This window comes from Stenella coeruleoalba (genome assembly GCF_951394435.1).
Source record: "Stenella coeruleoalba genome assembly, chromosome: 20".
NCBI lineage: Eukaryota > Metazoa > Chordata > Mammalia > Artiodactyla > Delphinidae > Stenella > Stenella coeruleoalba.
Window position 1 is genome coordinate 57,073,783 of NC_137166.1, and position 23,717 is coordinate 57,097,499.

Consider the following 23,717-nt stretch of genomic DNA (forward strand, 5'->3'; position numbering starts at 1 on the left):
TCCCTGAGGCACAGCATGGACGCTCTCGCCCCCACTGCCTAGTCCTCTCCACTTGAACCCACTGTTAAGAAACAGGTCTGGGCCGGCGCTCAGCTCCTCCTGTGGCTCTTAGGTGGAGGAAGACCCTCCCCTTATCCCTCCCTCTGCCCCACTCCCTCCCCCTCCCTCCGCCCCACTGCCTCCCCCACTCCGCCCCACTCCCTCTCCTCCCTCCGCCCCACTCCCTCCCCTCAGTTAAGGCGCTCCTCACTTCTGCGAATCTCGGGGAGACTACATTACCCAGAGGTGTGCATTGTGCGTCTGAGGAGGTCGCTGGCCAATGACGGCCAGTCGTAGAGGCGTTTCCTGCGGCGCACGTACGTGGGCGGGACTTCCGGTTTCTCTCAGAGGACGCCATTTGCCTCAGCCTTTCGCTTCTGGCTGGCTTTTAGGTGCCGAGAGCTGGCCTGCGTGGCTACTAGGCTATTTCGTGGGGACTGAGCAGGAAAGGGGGATGGGACTTCCTTTCGTGCCTTGGAACGGGCCGTGACTCCCTAAACGGGAGTGTGCACTGGTCGCCCGCCGGGCCATGGCCTCTCCGGGCCTTCAGCACCCGCCCTTCGTCCCCGCAGTTCCCGAGGGCGGCGCCAGGTCTGGTGCGCCTTTTTCTCGGAGAGCGGCTGTCAGCCGAGGTCGCCCGGCCAAGGCGGGGCGGAGGCGAGGAGCAACAGGCCGCCCGGTGCTCGCCTCTCCCAGCGTAGCTGGAACGCAGGGCCCCATCATGGCGGCGGCGCCGACCCACAAGACACAGGTGAGTGGACGCTGGTTGCGAAGCTGCTTCTCTACGAGGGCGGAGACGGTTCCGGAAGGGAGGCATCCCCTGGGTTTGTCTTCGCGGTCGTGTGCTCTGGCGTGTGGAGCTGCTTTGCTACTTAATTTATCCTTGGTCCTAAAAGCTGTTGGGTCTCTGACACATGCTCAGTAAGTTGTGGAAAAATGAGTGATGTATCCTACAGGGGTTTCCATCATAGTAAATCCCGAACTCCGCCATGTGCTGCAGGGATGTACCCTGCCCCCACCCCGCCCCCGCCTTTCTCCAACCGGTGGCCTTGGGAAATGGAGGGAGAGATAAGCGCATGGACAAAGCCAAGGTATATTGGTTGTTTCACAAGGCCCATGAGGGCCTGTGAGGTTGCCATGGTGCCTCCTAGATGTTAAGACGTGTCTTGGGAGGGCGAGGTCCTGTAGTCTGTTGTCGAATGTTCCACTCACCTTCAGCCAGGTCAGACGTTGTGGCCAGTCTCATGGCCAAAGCCAGTGTTATCTTTATCCATTTGTGCTCTCTGGTCCTGAAGTATTCCTGGCGTAGGGCTAAGTGCTGTCAGGGTTCAGGAAGGAAGCGGCTAATGGTTCATTGTGGAACCTCCCCGGAGTCTGGGAGACCCAGGAGGGTGTGGGAAGCTGGTCCGGGCCCTGCCATTACCCAGGTAGTTCCACCCCTTCAGGGGTCTCTCCAGGGAGGTTAATGATGAAGGCTCTGCTTCTCTGTGCATGTTCACAGGAATATTTTCAGGCGTGATGAAATGGACTTAACAGCAAAAATTGGTGTAAATGCTTCACAACTTCGTCATTAGGTATTCATTTTGATGATGGAAGCGTGTCGGGTTACTTTTATTAGACCGTGTATCAGGGTTAACTGTGTTAAAATCTTGCTCCTCGTTTGTAAGACACAAGACTCTTGGTGGATTTGGTGGAGCTCCCTTAGTCTCGGGTCATCGGCTGGCATGGAGATGTTTACCTCAGGGGCTGTGGGACAATTAATGAAAATCCCCAAGCACACCGAACATTGAATAATTTCTGTCTAAATCTCACAACTGATATTAGTGAAGTGGGAACTATTGTTGTAGTGATCCAGAAACCAAGGCTCAGAGAGATGAAGTGATGTCTCCGAGGTAACACAGCTGGTAAGTGTTGGGTTCAAGAGTTTGGATGCTAACAAGAGAATGAAGAAAGAGCTGGGGACTTTTAGTCACTTTAACCAGGAAGTGAAGCCCTCACCATGGGGCAGGCAGCTAGCAGGACCAGGGAGGCTCAGGTACTGTGGTTGTTACCATTATTGATACTGTTATTATCATTATTTATTCATTCCTCTGAGGTCCTACAGCCTCTCCTGTTTGCATCTGACAGCCCACACATCACTTCCATTGTCTTGTGTGACTTTCCATTGTCTTGTGTGACTTTCCATTGTCTTGTGTGACTTTCTTTCTTACACTACTGTATTATGTCCAAAACATTGTCCACTTCCACTTCAGCCCAGCCTAGAGCTTGGCCCTCAGGAGGTGCTAAGTGGTTAGGGTCTTGATCTCTCTGCACCTTTAACAGCCTTCCAGAAACAAGCTCTGATCCCATCCAACAGCCCCAGGGTCAGCACTACTACCTCTATTTGACAGGTGTCTGTGACTTTCGATGATGTGGCCGTGACTTTTACCCAGGAGGAGTGGAGGCAGCTGGACCCGGCTCAGAGGACCCTGTACCAGGAGGTGATGCTGGAAAACTGCAGGCTCTTGGTGTCTCTGGGTAAGGCCTTGCCACTCTGCCATGCAGAGGACCTGCTATCTCCTTGTCAGACATGCTCTGGCTCCATGCCCGGCTGATCAAGAAGCTTACCCTCTCCCCTACAGCTTCAGTCATTTTTGAGATTCATCTTTTCCTGCCTGCTATCTCTGTGTTTCTTTGAGCAAGAAACAGTTCCCCTTTGGCTCCTAAAAGGTGGTGGAAGGAAATGGGGGTGTTCTTCAGAACCCAAAGGCAGAATTTCCAGTTGGGCCACATGGGACTGAAATAAGGACTGGGAACTACCAGGAGTATGCCAGCTTCTGGATCTCTTGTCCTGACTTCTCCCTCTAGCTTTGCTCAAGTCTGTTTTTTCAGAATGGCTTTTGTGTCTCAGCAAGTTTGTGGCAGGAGTGGCCACCCCAGTCCCTGCTCTCTGTGGCCCCCAGATGCCTTGTTTTTACTTCTTTGCATACTTAACATTGTTTCTTTTTCTACTGCTGGTCTCTAGGGGGTTGTCCCTGAGGCAGGAGTAGCCACCTGAGCCCATACTTCCCTGAGCCTCTACCCCAGTGCCCAGCACAGACTGGCCTCTGTCTGAGGTTCTTGTTTCACATTCCAGACAGGGAGCTGACTGGGTGGGACTGGTTGGCTCACGTATCCCCTGCAACCCAGTCCACAGGGCTGTGAGTGATGGGATGGTCTCCATGAAGAGGGTGAGGCAGGTGGGGCCTTGGGAGGTTTTTGCCTTCAGTGCCAACAGGTATTGTTCTAAACCACAGGATCTCGGTTATGGGGCTTTTCTGTTCTCCTGTGCCTTCATGATTGTCTCTTGTTCCCTGAGTCCTGGCCAAGATCCTCTGCTAGTCCAAGAGAGAGAAGCTGAGAGAGTAGTGCTTCTCAGTACTTGGCGGTTTTATCCCCAGGTGACATTTGGCAGTCTGCAGCCACATTTGACTGTCACACCTGGGGTGTGGGTGGTCCCGGCATCTAGCAGGTTAGAGTCCAGAGATGCTGCTTAGTACCTGAGGATGGACAAGACAGCCCCATTCAACAAAGGTTGATCCAGCCCACAAGGCCAAGAGAGCCAAGGTGGAGAAACAGCAGCCTGAGGATAATCACTTTAGACCTCTCAGTTTGAGGGAAAGGAGAGCTGTAAATCCAGGGCATAGGGTAAGACATGCCTGTTTTTAGAGAATTGGAATTGTATTCTGTGTTAATGAGAAGAGGTTACACAAAATTAGGAAACGTTTGACATATTTAGATATTTTATAACAAAATTTTAAAAATAAGAAGGCCCATTATCTGACCCTGCTGACCCTTCACTCACCTCCTCACACTTTTCCCTGAGTTCAGTCTGCTCTGGTCATGCCAGCGTCTTGCTGTTTCCTGTGCACAGACTTAACATACTTGCCTTGGGCCTCTCCACTTGCTGTTCTCTGTGCCTGGTGAGTGTGCTTAGGCATTTTGGCTTTTCTTTTCTTTTTTCTGATTTTTTTTTTTTTTTTTTTTTTTTGCGGTACGCGGGCTTCTCACTGTTGTGGTCTTTCCCGTTGCGGAGCACAGGCTCCCGATGTGCAGGCTCAGCGGCCATGGCTTACGGGCCCAGCTGCTCCGCGGCACATGGGATCCTCCCGGACCAGGGTACGAACCTGCGTCCCCTGCATCGGCAGGCGGACTCCCAACCACTGTGCCACCAGGGAAGCCCTTTTTTTCTGAATTTTAAAATTTAATTCTATATATACTTTTTATACAGCAGGTTCTTATTAGTTATCCATTTTATACATATTAATGTATATATGTCAATCTCAATCTCCCAATTCATCACACCACCACCAACGCCCCTGCCCCGCCCCCCGCGCCGCTTTCCCCCCTTGGTGTCCATACGTTTGTTCTCTACACCTGTGTCTCAGTTTCTGCCTTGCCAACTGGTTCATCTGTACCATTTTTCTAGGTTCCACATGTATACGTTAATATACGATATTTGTTTTTCTCTTTCTGACTTACTTCACTCAGTATGACAGTCTCTAGATCCCTCCGTGTCTCTGCAAATGACCCAATTTCGTTCCTTTTTATGGCTGAGTAGTATTCCATTGTATATATGTACCACATCTTCTTTTTTTTTTTTGTACCACATCTTCTTTATCCATTAGTCTGTCGATGGGCATTTAGGTTGCTTCCATGACCTGGCTATTGTAAATAGTGCTGCAATGAACATTGGGGTGCATGTCTTTCTGAATTATGGTTTTCTCTGGGTATATGCCCAGTAGTGGGATTGCTGGGTCATATGGTAATTCTGTTTTTAGTTTTTTAAGGAACCTCCGTACCGTTCTCCATAGTGGCTGTATCAATTTACATTCCCACCAACAGTGCAAGAGGGTTCCCTTTTCTCCACACCCTCTCCAGCACTTGTTTGTAGATTTTCTTATGATGAGCATTCTAACTGGTATGAGGTGATACCTCCTTGTAGTTTTGACTTGCATTTCTCTAATAATTAGTGACGTTGAGTAGCTTTTCATGTGCTTCTTGGCCATCTGTATGTCTTCTTTGGAGAAATGTCTGTTTAGGTCTTCTGCCCATTTTTTGATTGTGGTGTTTGTTTTTTTAATATTGAGCTGCTTGAACTGTTTATATATTTTGGAGATTAATCCTTTGTCCATTGATTTGTTTGCAAGTATTTTCTCCCATTCTGAGGGTTGTCTTTTCGTCTGTTTGTAGTTGCCTTTGCTTTGCAAAAGCTTTTAAGTTTCATTAGGTCCCATTTGTTTATTTTTGTTTTTATTTCCATTACTCTAGAAGGTAGATCAAAAAAGATCTTCTTGTGATTTATGTCAAAGAATGTTCTTCCTATGTTTTCCTCTAAGAGTTTTATAGTGTCCAGTCTTACATTTAGGTCTCTAATCCATTTTGAGTTTATTTTTGTGTGTGGTGTTAGGGAGTGTTCTAGTTTCATTCTTCTACATGTAGCTGTCCAGTTTTCCCAGCACCACTTACTGAAGACACTGTCTTTTCTCCATTGTATATCCTTGCCTCCTTTGTCATAGATTAGTTGACCATAGGTGGGTTTATCTCTGGGCCTTTCTATCCTGTTGCATTGATCTATTGTTCTGTTTTTGTACCAGTACCATATTGTCTTGATCACTGTAACTTTGTAGTATAGTCTGAGGTCCAGTATAGTCTGGAGTCTGATTCCTCCAGCTCCGTTTTTTTTCTCTCAAGACTGCTTTGGCTATTCAGGGTCTTTTGTGTCTCCATACAAATTTTAAGATTTTTTTGTTCTAGTTCTGTAAAAAATGCCATTGGTAATTTGATAGGGATTGCATTTAATCTGTGGATTGCTTTGGGTAGTATAGTCATTTTCACAATATTGATTTTTCCAATCCAAGAACATGGTGTATCTCTCCATCTGTTTGTGTAATCTTTAATTTCTTTCATCAGTGTCTTATAGTTTTCTGCATACAGGTCTTTTGTCTCCCTAGGTAGGTTTATTCCTAGGTATTTTATTCTTTTTGTTGCAGTGGTAAATGGGAGTGTTTCCTTAATTTCTCTTTCAGATTTTTCATCATTAATGTATGGGAATGCAAGAGATTTCTGTGCATTAATTTTGTATCCTGCAACTTTACCAAATTCATTGATGAGCTCTAGTAGTTTTCTGGTGGCATCTTTAGGATTCTCTATGTATAGTATCATGTCATCTGCAGACAGTGACAGTTTTACTTCTTTTTTTCCAAGTTGTATTCCTTTTGTTTTTCTTTGATTGCCGTGGCTAGGACTTCCAAAATTATATTGAATAGTAGTGGCGAGAGTGGACATCCTTGTCTTGTTCCTGATCTTAGAGGAAATGCTTTCAGTTTTTCACTGTTGAGAATGATGTTTGCTGTTTGTTGTATATGGATTTTATTGAGGTAGGTTCCCTCTATACCCACTTCTGGAGAGCTTTTATCATAAATGGATGTTGAATTTTGTCAGAAGCTTTTTCTGCATCTGTTGAGATGATCATACGGTTTTTAATCTTCAACTTGTTAACATGGTGTATCACATTGATTGTTTTGCATATGTTGAAGAATCCTTGCATCCCTGGGATAAATCCCACTTGATCATGATGTATGATCCTTTTAATGTATTGTTAGATTCTGTTTGCTAGTATTTTGTTGAGGATTTTTACATCTATATTCATCAGTGATATTGGTCTGTAATTTTCTTTTTTTGTGGTATCTTTGTCTGGTTTTGGTATCAGGGTGATGGTGGCCTCATAGAATGAGTTTGGGAGTGTTCCTTCCTCTGCAATTTTTTGGAAGAGTTTGAGAAGGATGGGTGTTAGCTCTTCTCTAAATGTTTGATAGAATTTACCTGTGAAGCCATGTGGCCCTGGACTTTTGTTTGTTGGAAGATTTTTAATCACAGTTTCAATTTCATTACTGTGATTGGTCTGTTCATATTTTCTATTTCTTCCTGGTTCAGTCTTGGAAGGTTATACCTTTCTAAGAGGTATTTGTCCATTTCTTCCAGGTTGTCCATTTTATTGGCATACAGTTGCTTGTAGGTAGTCTCTTAGGATGCTTTGTATTTCTGTGGTGTCTGTTGTAACTTCTTTTTCATTTCTAGTTTTATTGATTTGAGTCCTCTCCCTCTTTTTCTTGATGAGTCTGGCTAATGGTTTATCAATTTTGTTTATCTTCTCAAAGAACCAGCTTTTAGTTTTATTGATCTTTGCTATTGTTTTCTTTTTCATTTTTTTCTGCTCTGATCTTTATGATTTCTTTCCTTCTACTAACTTTGGGTTTTGTTCTTCATTCTCTAGTTCCTTTAGGTGAAGTTTAGATTGTTTATTTGAAATTTTTCTTGTTCCTGAGGTAGGCTTGTATTGCTATAAACTTCTCTCTTAGAACTGCTTTTGCTGCATCCCATAGGTTTTGGATTGTCGTGTTTTCGTTGTAATTTGTCTCTAGGTATTTTTTGAGGTCTTCTTCAATTTCTTCAGTGATCTGTTGGTTATTTAGTAACGTGTTGTTTAGCCTCCATGTTTGTTTGTTTTTTTTACGTTTTTTCCCCTGTAATTGAAAATCTCATAGCGTTGTGGTCAGAAAAGATGCTTGATATGATTTAAATTTTCTTGAATTTACTGAGGCTTGATTTGTCACCCAAGATGTGATCTATCCTGGAGAATGTTCCGTGTGCACTTGAGAAGAAAGTAATCTGCTGTTTTGGGATGGAATGTCCTATGAATATCAATTAAATCTATCTGGTCTACTGTGTCATTTAAAGTTTGTGTTTCCTTATTTTCTGTTTGGGTGGTCTGTCCGTTGGTGTAAATGAGGTGTTAAAGGCCCCACTATTATTGTGTTGCTGTCTATTTTCTCTTTTATAACTGTTAGCATTTGCCTTACGTATTGAGGTGCTCCTACGTTGGGTGCGCATATATTTATAATTGTTATATCTCCTTCTTGGATTGATTTCTTGGTCATAATGTAGTGTCCTTCCTTTTCTCTTGTCACGTTCTTTATTTTAAAGTCTATTTTATTTGATATGAGCATTGCTACTCCAGCTGTCTTTTCATTTCCATTTGCTTGTAATATCTTTTTCCATCCCCTCTTCAGTCTTATGTGTCCCTAGGTCTGAAGTGGGTCTCATAGACAGCATATATATGGGTCTTGTTTTTGTATCCATTCAGTGAGCCTCTGTCTTTTGGTTGGAGCATTTAACCCATTCACATTTAAGGTAATTATTGATGTGTATGTTCCTGTTACCATTTTCTTAATTGTTATGGGTTTGTTTTTGTAGATCCTTTTCTTCTCTTGTGTTTCCCACTGAGCGAAGTTCCTTAGCATTTGTTGTAGAGCTGTTTTGGTAGTGCTGAATTCTCTTAGCTTTTGCTTGTCTGTAAAGCTTTTGATTTCTCCTTGGAATCTGAATGAGATCCTTGCCAGGTAAAGTAACCTTCGTTGTAGGTTCTTCCCTTTTATCACTTTAAATATATTATGCCACTCCCTTTGGCTTGTAGAGTTTCTGCTGAGAAGTCAGCTGTTAACCTTATGGGAGTTCCCTTGTATGTTATTTGTTGTTTTTCTTTTGTTGCTTTCAGTAATTTTTCTTTGTCTTTAATTTTTGTCAGTTTGATTACTATGGGTCTTGGCGTTTTTCTCCTTGGGTTTATCCTGCCTGGGACTCTCTGCACTTCTTGGACTTGGGTGGCTATTTCCTTTCCTAGATTAGGGAAGGTTTCGACTATAATCTCTTCAAATATTTTCTCAGGTTCTTTTTCCCTCTCTTCTCCTTCTGGGACCCCTATAATATGAATGTTGTTGCATTTAATGTTGTCCCAGAGGTCTCTTAAGCTGTCGTCATTTCCTTTCATCTTTCTTCTTTCTTCTGTTCCGCAGCAGCGAATTCCACCATTCTGTCTTCCAGGTCACTTATCCGTTCTCCTGCCTCAGTTATTCTGCTATTGATTCCTTCTAGTGTATTCTGTATTTTAGTTATTTTATTGTTCATCTCTGTTTGTTTCTTCTTTAATTCTTCTAGGTCTTTGTTAAATATTTCTTGCATCTTTTCGAACTTTGCCTCCATTCTTTTTCCGAGGTCCTGCATCATCTTCACTGTCATTATTCTGAATTCTTTTTCTGGAAGGTTGCCTATCTCCACTTCATTTAGTTATTTTTCTGGGGTTTTATCTTCTTCCTTCATCTGGTACAAAGTCCTCTGCTTTTTCATTTTATCTTTCTGTGAATGTGGTTTTCCTTCCACAGGGTGCAGAATTGTATTTCTTCTTGCTTCTGCTGTCTGCCCTCTCCATTTTGGCTTTTTACATGGCTGCCCCTTCTCAGCCCAGTTGCCACCTCCTCACCAGCTGTGTTCTGACCACCAGACTTCATGGAGTGTCCACCCATCCCTCTCACTTTCTCTCATCATCCTATTTATAACCATAAAAGTGGTTCTCAACCAGAGATGATGTTGCTCCCCAGAGGAAACTCAGCAACGTCTGGAGATAGTTTTGGTTATTACAATCTGCACGTGGATCCTACACCATCCTTATAATTCGCAGGATGGGCTCCTCCCCACCTTTCCAACAAAGAATTATCTTGACCTAAATTATCATGTCAGCTTGAGAAACCCTGTTTCTGAGAGTGCAGGGACACTTGTTCAGCTGGCATTGCGATACAGCCTGATGTAACCATTCCATCATTTCTTCTCTTCCTGCCTCCTGAATGTGTTTGACGGGAAGTCTGGGTTTAGTGCTCCCTCCTAACATAGCTTCTCTGCCTTCCCCACACTCCCTACCCCTGCAACTGTTGCTACTTTCCCCTTGTCAACAGAGGCAGTAGCCTTAGGCCAGGAGCCCTGAGCAGCAGGCAGCTGAGCTCTCTGGAACTTAAGAACACTGTTTTGATTTCACTTCTGCATTTTTTTCATGGTGACCTGCCATCAATGGAAGTGACCCTGGGTTTCCCATTTATCAGAGTAATGCGGGATTCCCTTTTTGAAGAAATCTAAGAAAACATTTATTAAGTGGGTCACTTTTAATAAGCAATTGATAACTGTCACTGTGCAGGTACCCTGGGCCCTGACCAGGTGTCAGGACTGTTCAGGCACTATTCATGCTCCACTCATTGAAATTGTCACAGGGTCCCCACTGTATTAATTAGTATCTGTGAGATTTGAATATTTCCAACAGGCTTTGGGGCACTAGGGGTGTCCCTAATTGTCTGGAACCTGGATCTGCTTGAGTTAAGGCAGGAGGAATAGTGGCCTGGTGTGCGAGGTTTAAAGAGGTGGGCAAGGGTGTAGTTTTGGATTGTTTGGTTTGCACATGAAGGGTGTGCTCTGATATTTCACATCATATTAAGGAAACTTTGGGGGATAATAGTGGAGAGTTTTAGAAGGTATGGCATAAGTTGTCTTGTAGAGTATAGAAAACCATTTTGAGAATGAAAAAGAAGAACATGAGTAGAGATATAGGAAGTCCTTGCAGGCAGGCTCATAACTAAGTTTCCCATTTATGTAGCATTAGCCAAGAAAATCGATATGTAATTTGGGGAGTGTTTAAGAGAATCTTTCAGGAGTTATAAGGTGTGCTAAAAATATGGCTTTGTATATATACATGTGTGTGCATGTTAGTGTGGTATTTGTAAAAAATAAACAAACATGGGACTTCCTGGTGGTACAGTGGTTAAGAACCTGCCTGCCAATGCAGGGAACACAGGTTCGAGCCTGGTCTGGGAAGATCCCACATGCTGAGGACCAGCTAAGCCCGTGCACCACGACTACTGAGCCTGTGCTCTAGAGCCCGCGAGCCACAACTACTGAGCCCATGTGCCACAGCTACTGTAACGTGCGTGCCTAGCGCCCATGCTCTGTAACAAGAGAAGGCACTGCAATGAGAAGCTCGCGCACCGCCAGGGAGAGTAGCCCCCACTCGCTGCAACTAGAGAAAGCCCATGTGCAATGAAGACCCAATGCAGCCACTAATTAATTAATTAGTTAGTTAATTAATTAAAAAACAAACCAACAAAATCCTTTTTCCTCATAACACTTCTGATATTAAACGTCTGGGTTTTCCATACCAGGCAATTCTGACCCTAACTACCTGGAGTTAGCACAGACTCCACAGGTTATTAAGGATTCAGTCCCATAGACAGCCCCTCCACCTCCCACCCACCCACTTCAGATGTCAGTCACAAGTCCTCACAACCTGTCCTGACCAACCAGCTATAAATTGGAGATTTCCCTTTTGGCAGATTGAGGCATATACCAGGGTCACAGACAGCAGCTCAGGAACATGATAGACTTCCTAATAGAAGAAAGCAAAAAGGTCCCAGGTCTGATTTCTGTCTTAGGAGAGGAAGTCCATGGGTATCTGCTGGGGTGACGGTTTTCGTGTCCCCAGGCGAAGTCATCTTCATCAGTGAGGTCTTGGTCTGGGACGTGGGGCAGGATATCCTTTGCAAGTGGGTACGTACACACTTGACTTGATGTGGGCCTCAGTATTTGCCATGTTTGGTTGAAACAGTGGCTTCCTCAGAGGGTTCAGGCCTCTGACTTATAAACCAATGAAAGTACCCAGACCAGTTATAGTAAGAGCAACAGTTACCAGAATGCCATATGGCTGTTCTTCAAGGTTTGTTTTGTTTTGTTTTGAAGTTCAGGGCAAATGGATTCCATATCAGGTGACCAGCTGCCTGGCCTGTGGGGCAGTCTGTGGCTAATGGGTGCTGGGAGTGTGTGCTCCCTCCTTCTGGTCTCCAGCCTCATGGGATGATGGGAAGCTCTGTGTGTAACTGCAGGGGAGACAGTGTGAATGGCCTCCTGTAGAACGAGTCTTTGTGTACATAGAGGTGAGGCACATTCCCTTCCAGGGTAGGAAAGGGCAGTGGGACATTTTTAAAGGTATGTGATTCAAGGAGCCTTGAACTAAGGCTAAGGGGTGAGATAGAGGCCCAATGAGGGGTTTGTTTGTCACACTGGAGTTTGAAAAGGAGCTGTTTAAGGAAATCGTTATGTTTTTCAGTTAAACCAGCTATTTGGGGCCTATTGGGGCCATGAAGCTCTATTGACTACCTCTCTCCAGAGCCCAGCATTGTGTAATTTGAGAAGTGAAATGTGTATCTTGGTTATTGTCAGTAATGTCTGTAATTCCAAAGGGAGTAAGGAGCTTCCTGGCAAGGCCTATCGTTGTGGCCTTTATAAATGTAAGGACATGTGATTTTGACTGACTTACTTTTGGGGTGTTGGTGAGACAAGAGTTTCTTTACCCTGAAGGAGGCAGTTTTTAAGCAATGGCCCAACAGTTTATAATGAATGTGAAGAGGAGGCCGTTTGTTGATCAGGGCATCTAGTACTAAGATGACCCCCTGAATAGACCAAGAAATGTTTCTTAGATCCCATTTTTTATTTGGACATTCTGGCTACAGGATAGAAAGCAGCATCAATCTACTGAGCTCCATCATGTGCTGTGGATGTAAGAGATCCACAACTGTTCACTCGCTTAATCCCAAGGTGCTCCCCAGGTAGCCAAGGGCTGTGGGGAGAGGTGCCCTCCTCCAGCACCACAGCATCTGGCAAGGACCCACCTTGTCCTACAAGAGGAATATGTCAGAGGGCCCAGGTTGGGTTCCATCCTGTCCTGGGGCCTCAGGAGCTGTGCTGAACTTGTGATGTGCTGTTGCCATGATGCAAAGCTTGATGGGCAGCTGGGTGTGGCGGTCAGTGGCTTGGGGTCTGCAACAGCCTTCATTATCCGGAGAGCCTTGTGTATAGTTAGTTGTTGTTTTAGTAGCATATAGCACCAGGCTGAGGGGACAGTCTGTTACATCAGAAGCCCTTGGGCATCTGTGGCCCTGGTAGGTGATTCAGAAACTCGAGGAGGTGTGAGAAGAGGTTGTCAAAGCCTCTTTGGTGAAGGAGTCTCTGAGGACACTGATGGGACTGGCTATTTAACAGTATTTTGAGCAGATTTTAGAGCTTTTGTTGGAGGGAGTTCCATTTAAGTTGGGCTGATTTGCAAGTATCAGCATCAGGGAGAGTAAATAAAATTTATAAATGAGGAATATGTGGCCACCAGACCCAAAGTAATACTAAATAGTATTTTTATCTAAAACTAGTCCCCAAAGGATTAAAAGGTGTTGGACTCACTGTCACAAGCGTGTCAAATGAATCTCCTTAGACTAGGTTGTCATTGATGTAACATCGCCTGTGCTCCTGGAGAGAGGTGGGTGGGTGCAGCTGAGGTCTTGGCTGCAGAGGGTGTGGGTGTTGGCAGAGCTGTTGAGCCACCCCACGGGGCAGCCTGGGGAGGAGTCCTATTTGCCTTCAGAGTGAAGGCAAACCGAGGTTGAGAGGCTGTCAAAATACACACCAGCAGAACACGTTAGCCAGATCTGTAATTGAAGAGTAATTACCGGGTTCTAATAATACTGGGTATTGGGTGTGTGGATCTTGTTAGTCAGCTCAGGCTGCCATTACTGTGTGGTTAAACAGCAGCTTTATTTTCGCACAGTTCTGGAGGCTGGAAGTCCCAGTTCAGTTGCTGATAAGGATCTCTTGCTGGCCACCTTCTTGCTGTGTCCTTACCTGACTTTTCATCTGGCTTGGAGAGGCCTTCTCTTCCTCTTAAAAGGATATGGGTCCTACCAGATCAGGGCCCCACCCTGTGACCTCATTTAACCTTAACTACCTCCTTAAAGGCCCTAAGTCCATATAGGATCACACTGGGGATTAGGGTTTAACACATGCAGTTTAGGGAGACACAATTCAGTCAGTAACAGGAACCCTAACAGATGGGACCACGGCATTAAGATTGCAGTAACTCACAGCGAGGTGCCCTGTGTTTTTTTAGGTTTAAGAACACGCACAGCTGGGCTGTCAACGTGGAGAAGCAGTGGGAATCACCACCCCTTGATTAATTAGGTCTTATATAAAAGTTTTATTCCCCAAAGGCCCCTTTTCAACTTACATTGGGCTGAATTATTATTTTAACTCGGGTCTGTAGGGTCCCGTTTTATCAAGCCAATTAATTTGTAAGTGCCAAAAAATTATCTTAATTGTGTATTGTGTCAGAGCATCTATGCCCAATATGGGATACTTTAGGACAGTGGGTACTAGGGCTATAGGAAATTCAGGTAAAACTACAGTCAAAGTGAGATATACCTATTTTTTCTCTTTAATATTTAGGTACTTTTTACAGTGGTGGAGTAGAGTGTTTCATTTTAGTGGGATCCCCAGGTATAACTATGATTTGAGCCCCAGTATTAAATTCATGAAGTTTTGTCAGTTGGTGCATTTTAGCAAATTCTAAAGATAATTTAAAACCTGTGTTGTGGAGTCAGACAAACCAATCAGTGCTCTGTTTTGTTTTGGTGATAAAATTTTTTTAATATATAAATTTTGTTATACCATATGTAGTTATTATATAATAATTATATAAATTTTGGATTTCCAATTGGGTCAGTATAGACAGAGTTCTAACTTAGTTATATGTTGTATGTTATTTAAATTTTTATTCTCTCTCTCTGTTATCTAAGGTTTTTTATTGTTGTTACTGCTTATAAATCAATAAGTAGTCTAGAACCAGTATTATGTTTGCTAGACCTGGCGTTTGCTTGATATGTAAGGTTAATAATGTGCCCCCTTCCCTTCTTTCTTCCTTTTGAGCTTTTCAGCCATTTAAAACCCTGGTTTTTAGTTTTAGTTTGTCTCCTGCTGAGGAGAGGAAAGGGCGGAGGGGCCTGGGGCCTCCAAGATGCAGCCTCTCCCCTGGATGGCCCTGGTCCACAGCATAACGAGCCCCTTCCTCCCCACTCCTTTTTTTTCTGCCTCCAAACAAAATCTTTTTTGGGGGGTGGGGTGGTCACCTTTCTGCCCCCACCACCACCATTTTTCTTTCTTTTATTTGGGTATTTACCTGGTAGGCTCTTAGCAGTCCCAAGTGGCAACCACTGTGAGTGGCAGCCTGCCTTTCTAGGGAGGGGCTGGGGCTCATGCCTCAGGACAGCAGTGGTGGTGGCAGTGTCCTGACGGGGTGACAGTTTGGTGTTGAGGAAGAGCTCTCCACGTGCTGGTCTGCAGCAGCACTCACGAGTGCCGGACACACTGGCCGGGCTTACACAATCTGGAGTAGGTTGAGAAACATCCTCAGGTGTCTCAAAGGGCAGCAAAAACAATATTCCTTATTCCTTTGTTTCTCCCCCCATTATACGTTGAACTAGCAGTCTCCAGAGATGGGATCTCTTATCCGCTACGTGGTTGGGACAAACTGCAACAACAGTAAGGCAAGCAGCCATGGCAAGGTTTGCCTGTGAAGCAGTCTAAGCCTCTTCTGTGCCATGGCATGTGTGAGGGGGGTGCCCTATGCCACTCGCATCCCTGTATTGCTCCAGGGACCAGTGCCTGGACTCTGGCCAGGTGTGCCCTCAGAGGGCAGGCAGTGCCATCAGTCTCTCATAGGGTGGTGGGCAGCTCAGTTGAGCAGCCCCCCACGGACTTCAGTGTTGTTGGCTCAGTTGATCACACTTGAATCCCAACCGTCTATAGGGGGGCCTCGGCGTTAGGCAGTAGCCAGTTACCTGGTTGCCCCGGGGTCACCAGCCCAGAAACTTGGTGTGTCGACAATGGCGAGACAGACTAAGTGCTCCGTCTCTTCCCAGATCAGGTGGCAGCTAGGGACTCACAGCCCTTGCGGACCTAGACAGGAGGAGCGCTCTTCAGAATTTTGCTGGGTATCTAAAAAAAGACTTAGCTCAATGGAGACATACTTTACTTTGACTGAAAAGAGTCATTATTTTAAATATGTGAGTTCTTTAAATTATTCCATCCATTTTAAACAACATAATGCATTTAAATTGCTTAGTACAGTCCCTGGGATATGGTAACACCCTATAAATGTTAACTTTTCAATTATTATTAAGGTTAAAAGTTCATAGTGACGTGGTGGATTGGTTAAGCATGTGCACTCAGCCACTGTTCAGCAGACTCTTCTCAGGGAGTGACACTTGAGCTGAGACCCAAAGAGAAGTAGCTGGAAGAAGCAAGGTGGGTAGAGAACAGCCTTCCAGGGAGAAGGGCCAGCATGTGCAAAGGCCCTGAGGTCCTAGGGAACATGACTCCTGACAGCTGAAGGGAGGTCTGGGTCGCTGTCGCTGAGCCCCGTGCTGAGCACGGAGCACACAGGAGAGCACATTGCTTAGTGATGACTGATGAACCCTGGACCTGACAGAGAAGCTGTCGGCGAGTCCTGGCACCTCTGCCGTCGACTTCCTGCCGAGTCTGTGTGTCTTTCCCCTGCATCTGTGTTTGGCTGTATGTGACAGACCGGCTCAGTCTTCACCCTGGAGGAAATTTATTATCTCACCAGTAGGAAGCTCAGAGGTGGGGCTGGCTACCGGGTTGGTGGATGCCAGCCCAGTTGTCTGCTTCTTCCTGGTCTAGGGCCTCGGGCAGGTTCCCTCGCAGGCGACCCAGGCTGCTGCAGGACTACAGCACTGGCTGGTCCCCTCACTCAGCCATCCTGGACTAGAGCTCTCTCCTCCCGAGGGCTGGTGTAGGTCACCTGCAAGTTGGTGGAAACCAGAGTTTTCAGCCCTCCCTTGATGCCAGAATCTGGGGTGGTTTTTTTAAATCTGTAGGTATCCAGGCCTCATCTGCAGAGATTTGGTTTCTTTCTCTCTTTTTTTTTTTTAATAAATTTATTTATTTTTGGCTGCATTGGGTCGTTGTTACTCACAGACTTTTTTTTAGTTGCAGCGAGTGGGGGCTAATCTTAGTTGTGGCGTGCAGGCTTCTCCCTGTGGTGGCTTCTCTTGTTGCGGAGCATGGACTCTAGGTGCGTGGGCTTCAGTAGTTGTGGCACACGGGCTCAGTAGTTGTGGTGCACGGGCTTAGTTGCTCCGTGGCATGTGGGATCTTCTCAGACCAGGGCTTGAGCCTGTGTCCCCTGCATTGGCAGGTGGATTCTTTAACCACTGTGCCACCAGGGAAGTCCCTATTTGGTTTCAGTTGGATGTGAACCAGACATCTCAGGAGATTTTAATGCACAGGTGGTTGAAATTCACTTGGGTTAATTAGTAAACACCTTCTGGAAGGAGGCGGTCATACTCTCTGTGTCTCTTGGCTGCAGCTGAATAGAGTTGGAACTCTGCAGTGGAGGTCAAAGGGAATAGGTGTTGTCTACACAACCAGCACTGCAGTCTAAAGTCTTTGGATCCCAACATTGGTGGTGTGTTTTTTTTTTTCTTTTTTTTTTTTTTTGGCTTCATTGGGTCTTCGTTGTTGCATGCGGGCTTTTCTCTGGTTGCGGTGAGCGGGGGCTGTTCTTCGTTCTGGTGTCCAGGCTTCTCATTGTGGACTTCTCTTGTTGAGAGCGCAGGTTCTAGGCATGTGGGCTTCGGTAGTTGCAGCACACGGGCTCAGTAGTTGTGGCTCGCAGGCTCAGTAGTTGTGGCACAGGGGCTTAGTTGCTCCGTGGCATGTGGGATCTTCCCGGACCAGGGCTTGAACATGTGTCTCCTGCATTGGCAGGTGGATTTTTAACCACTGCGCCACCAGGGAAGCTGCAACATTGGTGTTTTTGACCTTGGTTTCCAGGTTCTAGGTCAGGATTTCTGTGGGTGGAATCAGCTTCATTCTGAGGTCTTGTCCACATCCTGAAGTCCCACACTAGATCGAGGGGTTTTCTTTGTTTTCACAGAAATCCTAGTGTCTTCTTCCTTTCTCCATGAACAGGGTGTCCTGTTCCCAGACTTGAGCTGATCTTCCAGCTGGAGCAGGGGCAGAAGCTGTGGACTGTGAAGAAAGACCTCTCCCGAAGCACCTGTCCAGGTAGGAGCCAAGGTTTGGGCAGCTGGGAGACCCTGCAGGGGGAGGTCGCTGGCCCTGGTTCCTTGGGGAAGTGTCTTGTTCGGGCCTCTGTGGTGGTCTGGAGGCCACGGAGCCCTTTGACCCCAGGTCCCTCTGTCCTCCTGGAGGATAGAGGTGCATGAGCTGAGATGTGTCTTGGGCTCCAGCTGCCTGGGCTTCAAGCTGTCTTGGGCTCCAGCTGCCTGGGCTTCACCGATCACCAGCTCTGTGGCCCTGGTGAACTTCGGGATCTCCTTGTGTCTTTGTATATATAAGTTTGACTAAGTTAAATCTTAGCTGCCATGTCAGACAGACTCCAGCATCTTGGTGCTCAGCATATGGAAGCACTTGTTCTTTTTTTGTATTTCTTTTCTTTCTTTTGCCACGACTCGCAGCGTGCAGGATCTTAGTTCCCCGACCAGGGGTCGAACCCGTGACCCCTGCAGTGGAAGCTCAGAGTCTTAATCACTGGACCACCAGGGATGTCCCTGGAAGCACTTTTTCTGAGGCACACCCGGTCCATGTGACTGTGCATCACACAGCTGTTCAGGAACCCGGGTCCACTCTGCCGTCAGCATGTGGCTTGAAGGTTGTCCTGACCTCCTGCAGCAGGCAGAGGAGAGTGAGAGGGCAAGGAAGACTCGCACAAACACCAGCCCCCCGCTTCCACTGATAGGCACTAGGCACTTGGCCACACTCGGGGGATGGGGCTGGGAGATGGGGCTGAGCCATGTGTCCAAGTGGAGGAGCAGATGGTTTGGCGAGTGTGGTCTGCTGTGCTCAGTCTGTTCCTGATAGTTGCTCCGTCCCCGGGTTGTTGGGGACGTGGTCATATAACGCGTTAAAGCATAAAACCGCTTAGCACAGCGTCTGCACCGCAGTCAGTGGCTCGTGGGAAGTAAGCCGTTGGTGTCATTCATGTCCCTGTATTGTAATGAGTAATGCATCTCACGTTTCCCTCTGACCTCTGAGGAAAAGGGCCTTCCTTCCTCTCCCAGCTCCTCTCCAGCTCTCTTCTGCCTCCCCTTACCCACCCTGTCCGTCCAGACACTCAAGAAGCCTTCCCTTGTTGCATGTCTCCCTACTCCTCCTGTTTGGTAAAACCTGACGGTGACATTTGTCCTGCTGTGCCCCACATCTGGGCTGCTGAGGGCACTGGGGCCGCCGTGTGTGGTGATGGGGCCCCTGCAGAGTCGTGCTCTTTCCCTCCTAGTCCCTCGGGCGGCCCCACCAGCCTGCGAGTGTCTGTGTGCAGCCCGTCGACAGCCCCTCAGGGGCAGTTCCTGTGTGCAGCCTGTCGACAGCCCCTCAGAGGGGCAGTTCCGAGCCTCTGCCCTCTGCTCTCTGCCCTTCTCCACCTGAATATCTCAGAGGCACCCAGTCAGCATGCCTGGCAAGGAACCCGTCACGATGCTCACTCCTTCCCCTCCCGAGTTAGAGTGCATGGTCTTGCCATCCAAGCAGATTAGAGACTGGATACAGCCCCAGAGACTGTATCCTCACCCCTCCACCTCCATCGGCCCCTACATCCGGCCATCCTCGCAGTGACCACTTCCCCAGGACAGGTGTCTCAGCCTGTGACCTCTCATGTGTCAGCAAGTTTTCATGTTAAAAATCTATCCCCTTGTCTTGCTTGGTCTTCTACCCTTCCACACTCATTCAGACTCTCAGTCTATAGTTTTCCTTTCACCTAGTGGAAGAGGTCTTGGCCCAGGCCATGGCCAGTTGTTGAACCATAGTCTAGAGTACACCTTTTAGGGAAATTATTTCTTCACTTACTTTCTGCTTGTTCAGCAATTTCATTCTTGCTCTGCTCAAGGTAAAAATGTGCCCGTGTTTCTTACACTTGAAGCAAGTAAAAAATGCTCCTGTTTCATATTGTATTCATCCACTCTCTGAGGCATTTAATTTTTTATATTTTTTCACCCTCACAAACAGTGCTGCCAAGAACATTCATATATATTGGTCATCTTGCACACGGTTAGGCTTGTCTTTTGTTATTTCTCGGAGTAAAATTGTTGGATTATAGGTTATGCAAATTTTCAAGTTTAGGTGATAATGTTTTCTAAAAGGGATGTACCTATTTATAATTCTCCAGATTCCACCAGTTATGTCCTGTTCAGTCCTTGATGCTGTAAGGCTCCTCAATTTTTGCTTAACAGACTGACACAAAATTATATCTTAGGTGAGCTTGCTTTGCATTTCCCTCATTCACAACCTTTAGCACCTTATCATGTGATTATAGGCCCATTTGTACAATTGTCCCCTCGTATCCGCAGGTTCTGCCTCTGCAGATTCAACTGAGCGCAGATTGAAAACATTGGGGGGAAGAGAAAATACCAGAAAGTTCAAAAAAACAAAACTTGAATTTGGGGCTTCCCTGGTGACACAGTGGTTAAGAATCTGCCTGCCACTGTAGGGGACGTGGGTTCGAGCCCTGGTCCGGGAAGATCCCCCATGCCACCGAGCAGCTGAGCCCGTGTGCCACAACTACTGAGCCTGCGCTCTAGAGTCTGTGAGCCACAACTACTGAGCCTGTGTGCCACAACTACTGAAGCCCGTGTACCTAGAGCCTGTGCTCTGCAACAAGAGAAGCCACCACAATGAGAGGCCTGCATGCCGTACCTAGAGAAAGCCCACATGCAGCAACAAAGGCCCAATGCAGCCAAAAAAATTAAAAAAAAAAAACCTGAATTTGCCTTGTGCTGGCAACTATTTATCAATATATAGCATTTACATTGTATTAGATATTATAAGCAATCTAGAGATGATTTAAGGTGCACAGGAGGATGTGTGTAGGTTATATGCAAATACTCCACCATTTTATATAAAGGACTTGAGCATCTGCAGATTTTAGTATTGAGCAGGGGGTTTCTGGAACCAGTTAATCTGCTGTGGATACTGAGAAACAACTTCTTTGAAATGTCATTTCATGGAAAATGCCTGTGTTTCTGTTACCTTGTTTCCCTTTTGTTTGTAGGGATTTTTTTTGTACATTCTTGATACTTTTATCAGTTATAGATGCTGCTCTATCCCCAATATCAAAAAGATATTCTTGTTTTATTCTAAGATGTTCTAAACTTGGCACTTGACATTTAACTCTTTTTGGTCTGAGGTAGAATTTGAGTATAGTGTGAGATAGGAATACAGTGTTTTGGGGTTTTTTTACTTTTTTAAATTAATTTTTTTATGATCCTTTTAATGTGTTGTTGGATTGTGTTTGCTAGTGTTTTGTTTTTGAGGTCGAATGAGACAATTTATAAGTTCCCTTAGTAAAACCTTGAAGGAGATGAAAAAAGAAGTACACAAAGAATACTAAAGAGCTGGGGGAAGAGCAGAAATCAAGAGAGGGAGATAAGTTTAGGTGGTTACTAGTGTCAAACTTTGCAGTGCGTCATAATTATAGTTACTGTGTTCAATGTTAATTCTCTCCCCAAGATAATTTCTGAAGGTTGTACTTTCACATCTCTTTTGCTTCCACTTCTGTCATGCTGGCTTCTTTTATTGGTGGGATAACAGGCATACTTGAGAGAGATGCATGTTCAGTTCAGGACCACCATCATTAGGTGGCCATGCGGTTCCCTCATCTCCTTTTTTCTTTATACTGATGGGTAGCATTCTTCATCACAAATGGAAGGTAGTGTGCTGGAAAAATAACATGGAGCTCCAAGGCCCAGAAGCAGCATGGGGTAGAGTTTTGTGACCTCAGATTCATTGTGATCCCAGTAGTGTCTGTCTTTTGTAGCCTCCTCTCATGTCTTCTTTCCTTGTTCAGCTCTTATAATGTGTTGCCATCCTTGATCCAATACGGAAAATTTAGTCTGTTTCCACAAACTGATTTCACCAGGAGTCCCTCATGTGATGACGTTCTGTCAGATTCTCTTGGTGTGTGAACTGTCTTCAGGTTCAACATATGAATCAAGTTTGGAGGTTGGGGTCCATCCTTCTAGTGTTGGAGGGTCTCCTGCAGAGGCAGGGAGAGGCTGTGGCTCACCGTGGGGACAAGGACACTGACAGCAGAAGTTTAGGGAAGTACTCCTTGGTGTGAGCCATCCCAGAGTCTCTGTTTGCTAGTATTTTGTTGAGGATTTTTGCATCTATATTCATCAGTGATATTGGTCTGTAATTTTCTTTTTTTTTTGTGGTATCTTTGTCTGGTTTTGGTATCAGGGTGATGGTGGCCTCATAGAATGAGTTTGGGAGTGTTCCTTCCTCTGCAGTTTTTTGGAAGAGTTTGAGAAGGATAGGTGTTAGCTCTTCTCTAACTGATAGAATTCACCTGTGAAGCCATGTGGTCCTGGACTTTTGTTTGTTGGAAGATTTTTAATCACAGTTTCAATTTCATTACTTGTGATTGGTCTGTTCATATTTTCTATTTCTTCCTGGTTCAGTCTTGGAAGGTTATACCTTTCTAAGAGTTTGTCCATTTCTTCCAGGTTGTCCATTTTATTGGCATACAGTTGCTTGTAGGTAATCTCTTAGGATGCTTTGCATTTCTACGGTGTTTGTTGTAACTTATCCTTTTTCATTTCTAATTTTATTGATACAAGTCCTTTCCCTCTTTTTGATGAGTCTGGCTAATGGTTTATCAATTTTGTTTATCTTCTCAAAGAACCAGGTTTTAGTTTCATTGATCTTTGCTAGTGTTTTCTTTGTTTTTGTTTCATTTATTTCTGCTCTGATCTTTATGATTTCTTTCCTTCTGCAAACTTTTTTTTGGGGGGGTTGGTTTGTTCTTCTTTCTCTAGTTCCTTTAGGTGTAAGGTTAGATTGTTTGAGATTTTTCTTGTTTCTTGAGGAAGGCTTTTATTGCTATAAACCTCCTTCTTAGAACTGCTTTTGCTGCATCGCATAGGTTTTGGATCTTCGTGTTTTCATTGTCATTTGTCTCTAGGTATTTTTTGATTTCCTCTTTGATTTCTTCAGTGATCTCTTGGTTATTTAGTAACATACTGTTTAGCTTCCATGTGTTTGTGTTTTTTACGTTTTTTTCTCTATAACTGATTTCTAATCTCATAGCATTGTGGTCAGAAAAGATGCTTGATACGATTTCAGTTTTCTTAAATTTACCGAGGCTTGATTTGTGATCCAAGATGTGATCTATCCTGGAGAATGTTCCATGTGCACTTGAGAAGAAAGTGTAATCTGCTATTTTTGGATAGAATGTCCTATAAATATCAAATCTATCTGGTCTATTGTGTCATTTAAAGCTTGTGTTTCCTTATTAATTTTCTGTTTGGATGATCTGTCCATTGGTGTAAGTGAGGTGTTAAAGTCCCACACTATTATTGTGTTACTGTTGATTTCCTCTTTTATAGCTGTTAGCAGATGCCTTATGTATTAAGGTGCTCCTATGTTGGGTGCATATGTATTTATAATTGTTATATTTTCTTCTTGGATTGATCCCTTTTCATTATGTAGTGTCCTTCCTTGTCTCTTCTAACATTTATTTTAAAGCCTATTTTATCTGATATGAGTATTGCTACTCTAGCTGTCTTTTGATTTCCATTTGCATGGAATATCTTTTTCCATCCCCTCACTTTCACTCTGTATGTGTCCCTAGGTCTGAAGTGAGTCTCTTGTAGACAGCATATATACAGGTCTTGTTTTTGTATCCATTCAGCAAGCCTGTGTCTTTTGGTTGGAGCATTTAATCCATTCACATTTAAGGTAATTTTCAATATGTATGTTCCTGTGACCATTTTCTTAATCGTTTTGGGTTTGTTTTTGTAGGTCCTTTTCTTTTGTGTTTCCCACTTAGAGAAGTTCCTTTAGCATTTGTTGTAGAGCCGGTTTGGTGGTGCTGAATTCTCTTAGCTTCCCTAGGACTTGTTTATCTTAAAACTGGAATTTTGTAC

General features: G+C 45.1%; 1 protein-coding gene across 1 annotated transcript in view; it reads left to right on the plus strand.

Annotated features, from left to right (window-relative positions):
- The first annotated feature begins 388 nt into the window (after positions 1-388).
- The window catches only part of LOC307178429 (uncharacterized protein), a 33,955-nt gene continuing 10,626 nt past the window's right edge, over positions 389-23,717 (plus strand). The window contains exons 1-3 of the mRNA XM_079906625.1: positions 389-790; positions 2,430-2,556; positions 17,746-17,841. Coding sequence (XP_079762751.1) covers positions 569-790; positions 2,430-2,556; positions 17,746-17,841 — 445 coding nt within the window. The 5' untranslated portion in view covers positions 389-568. The remainder of the gene's footprint in view (positions 791-2,429; positions 2,557-17,745; positions 17,842-23,717) is intronic.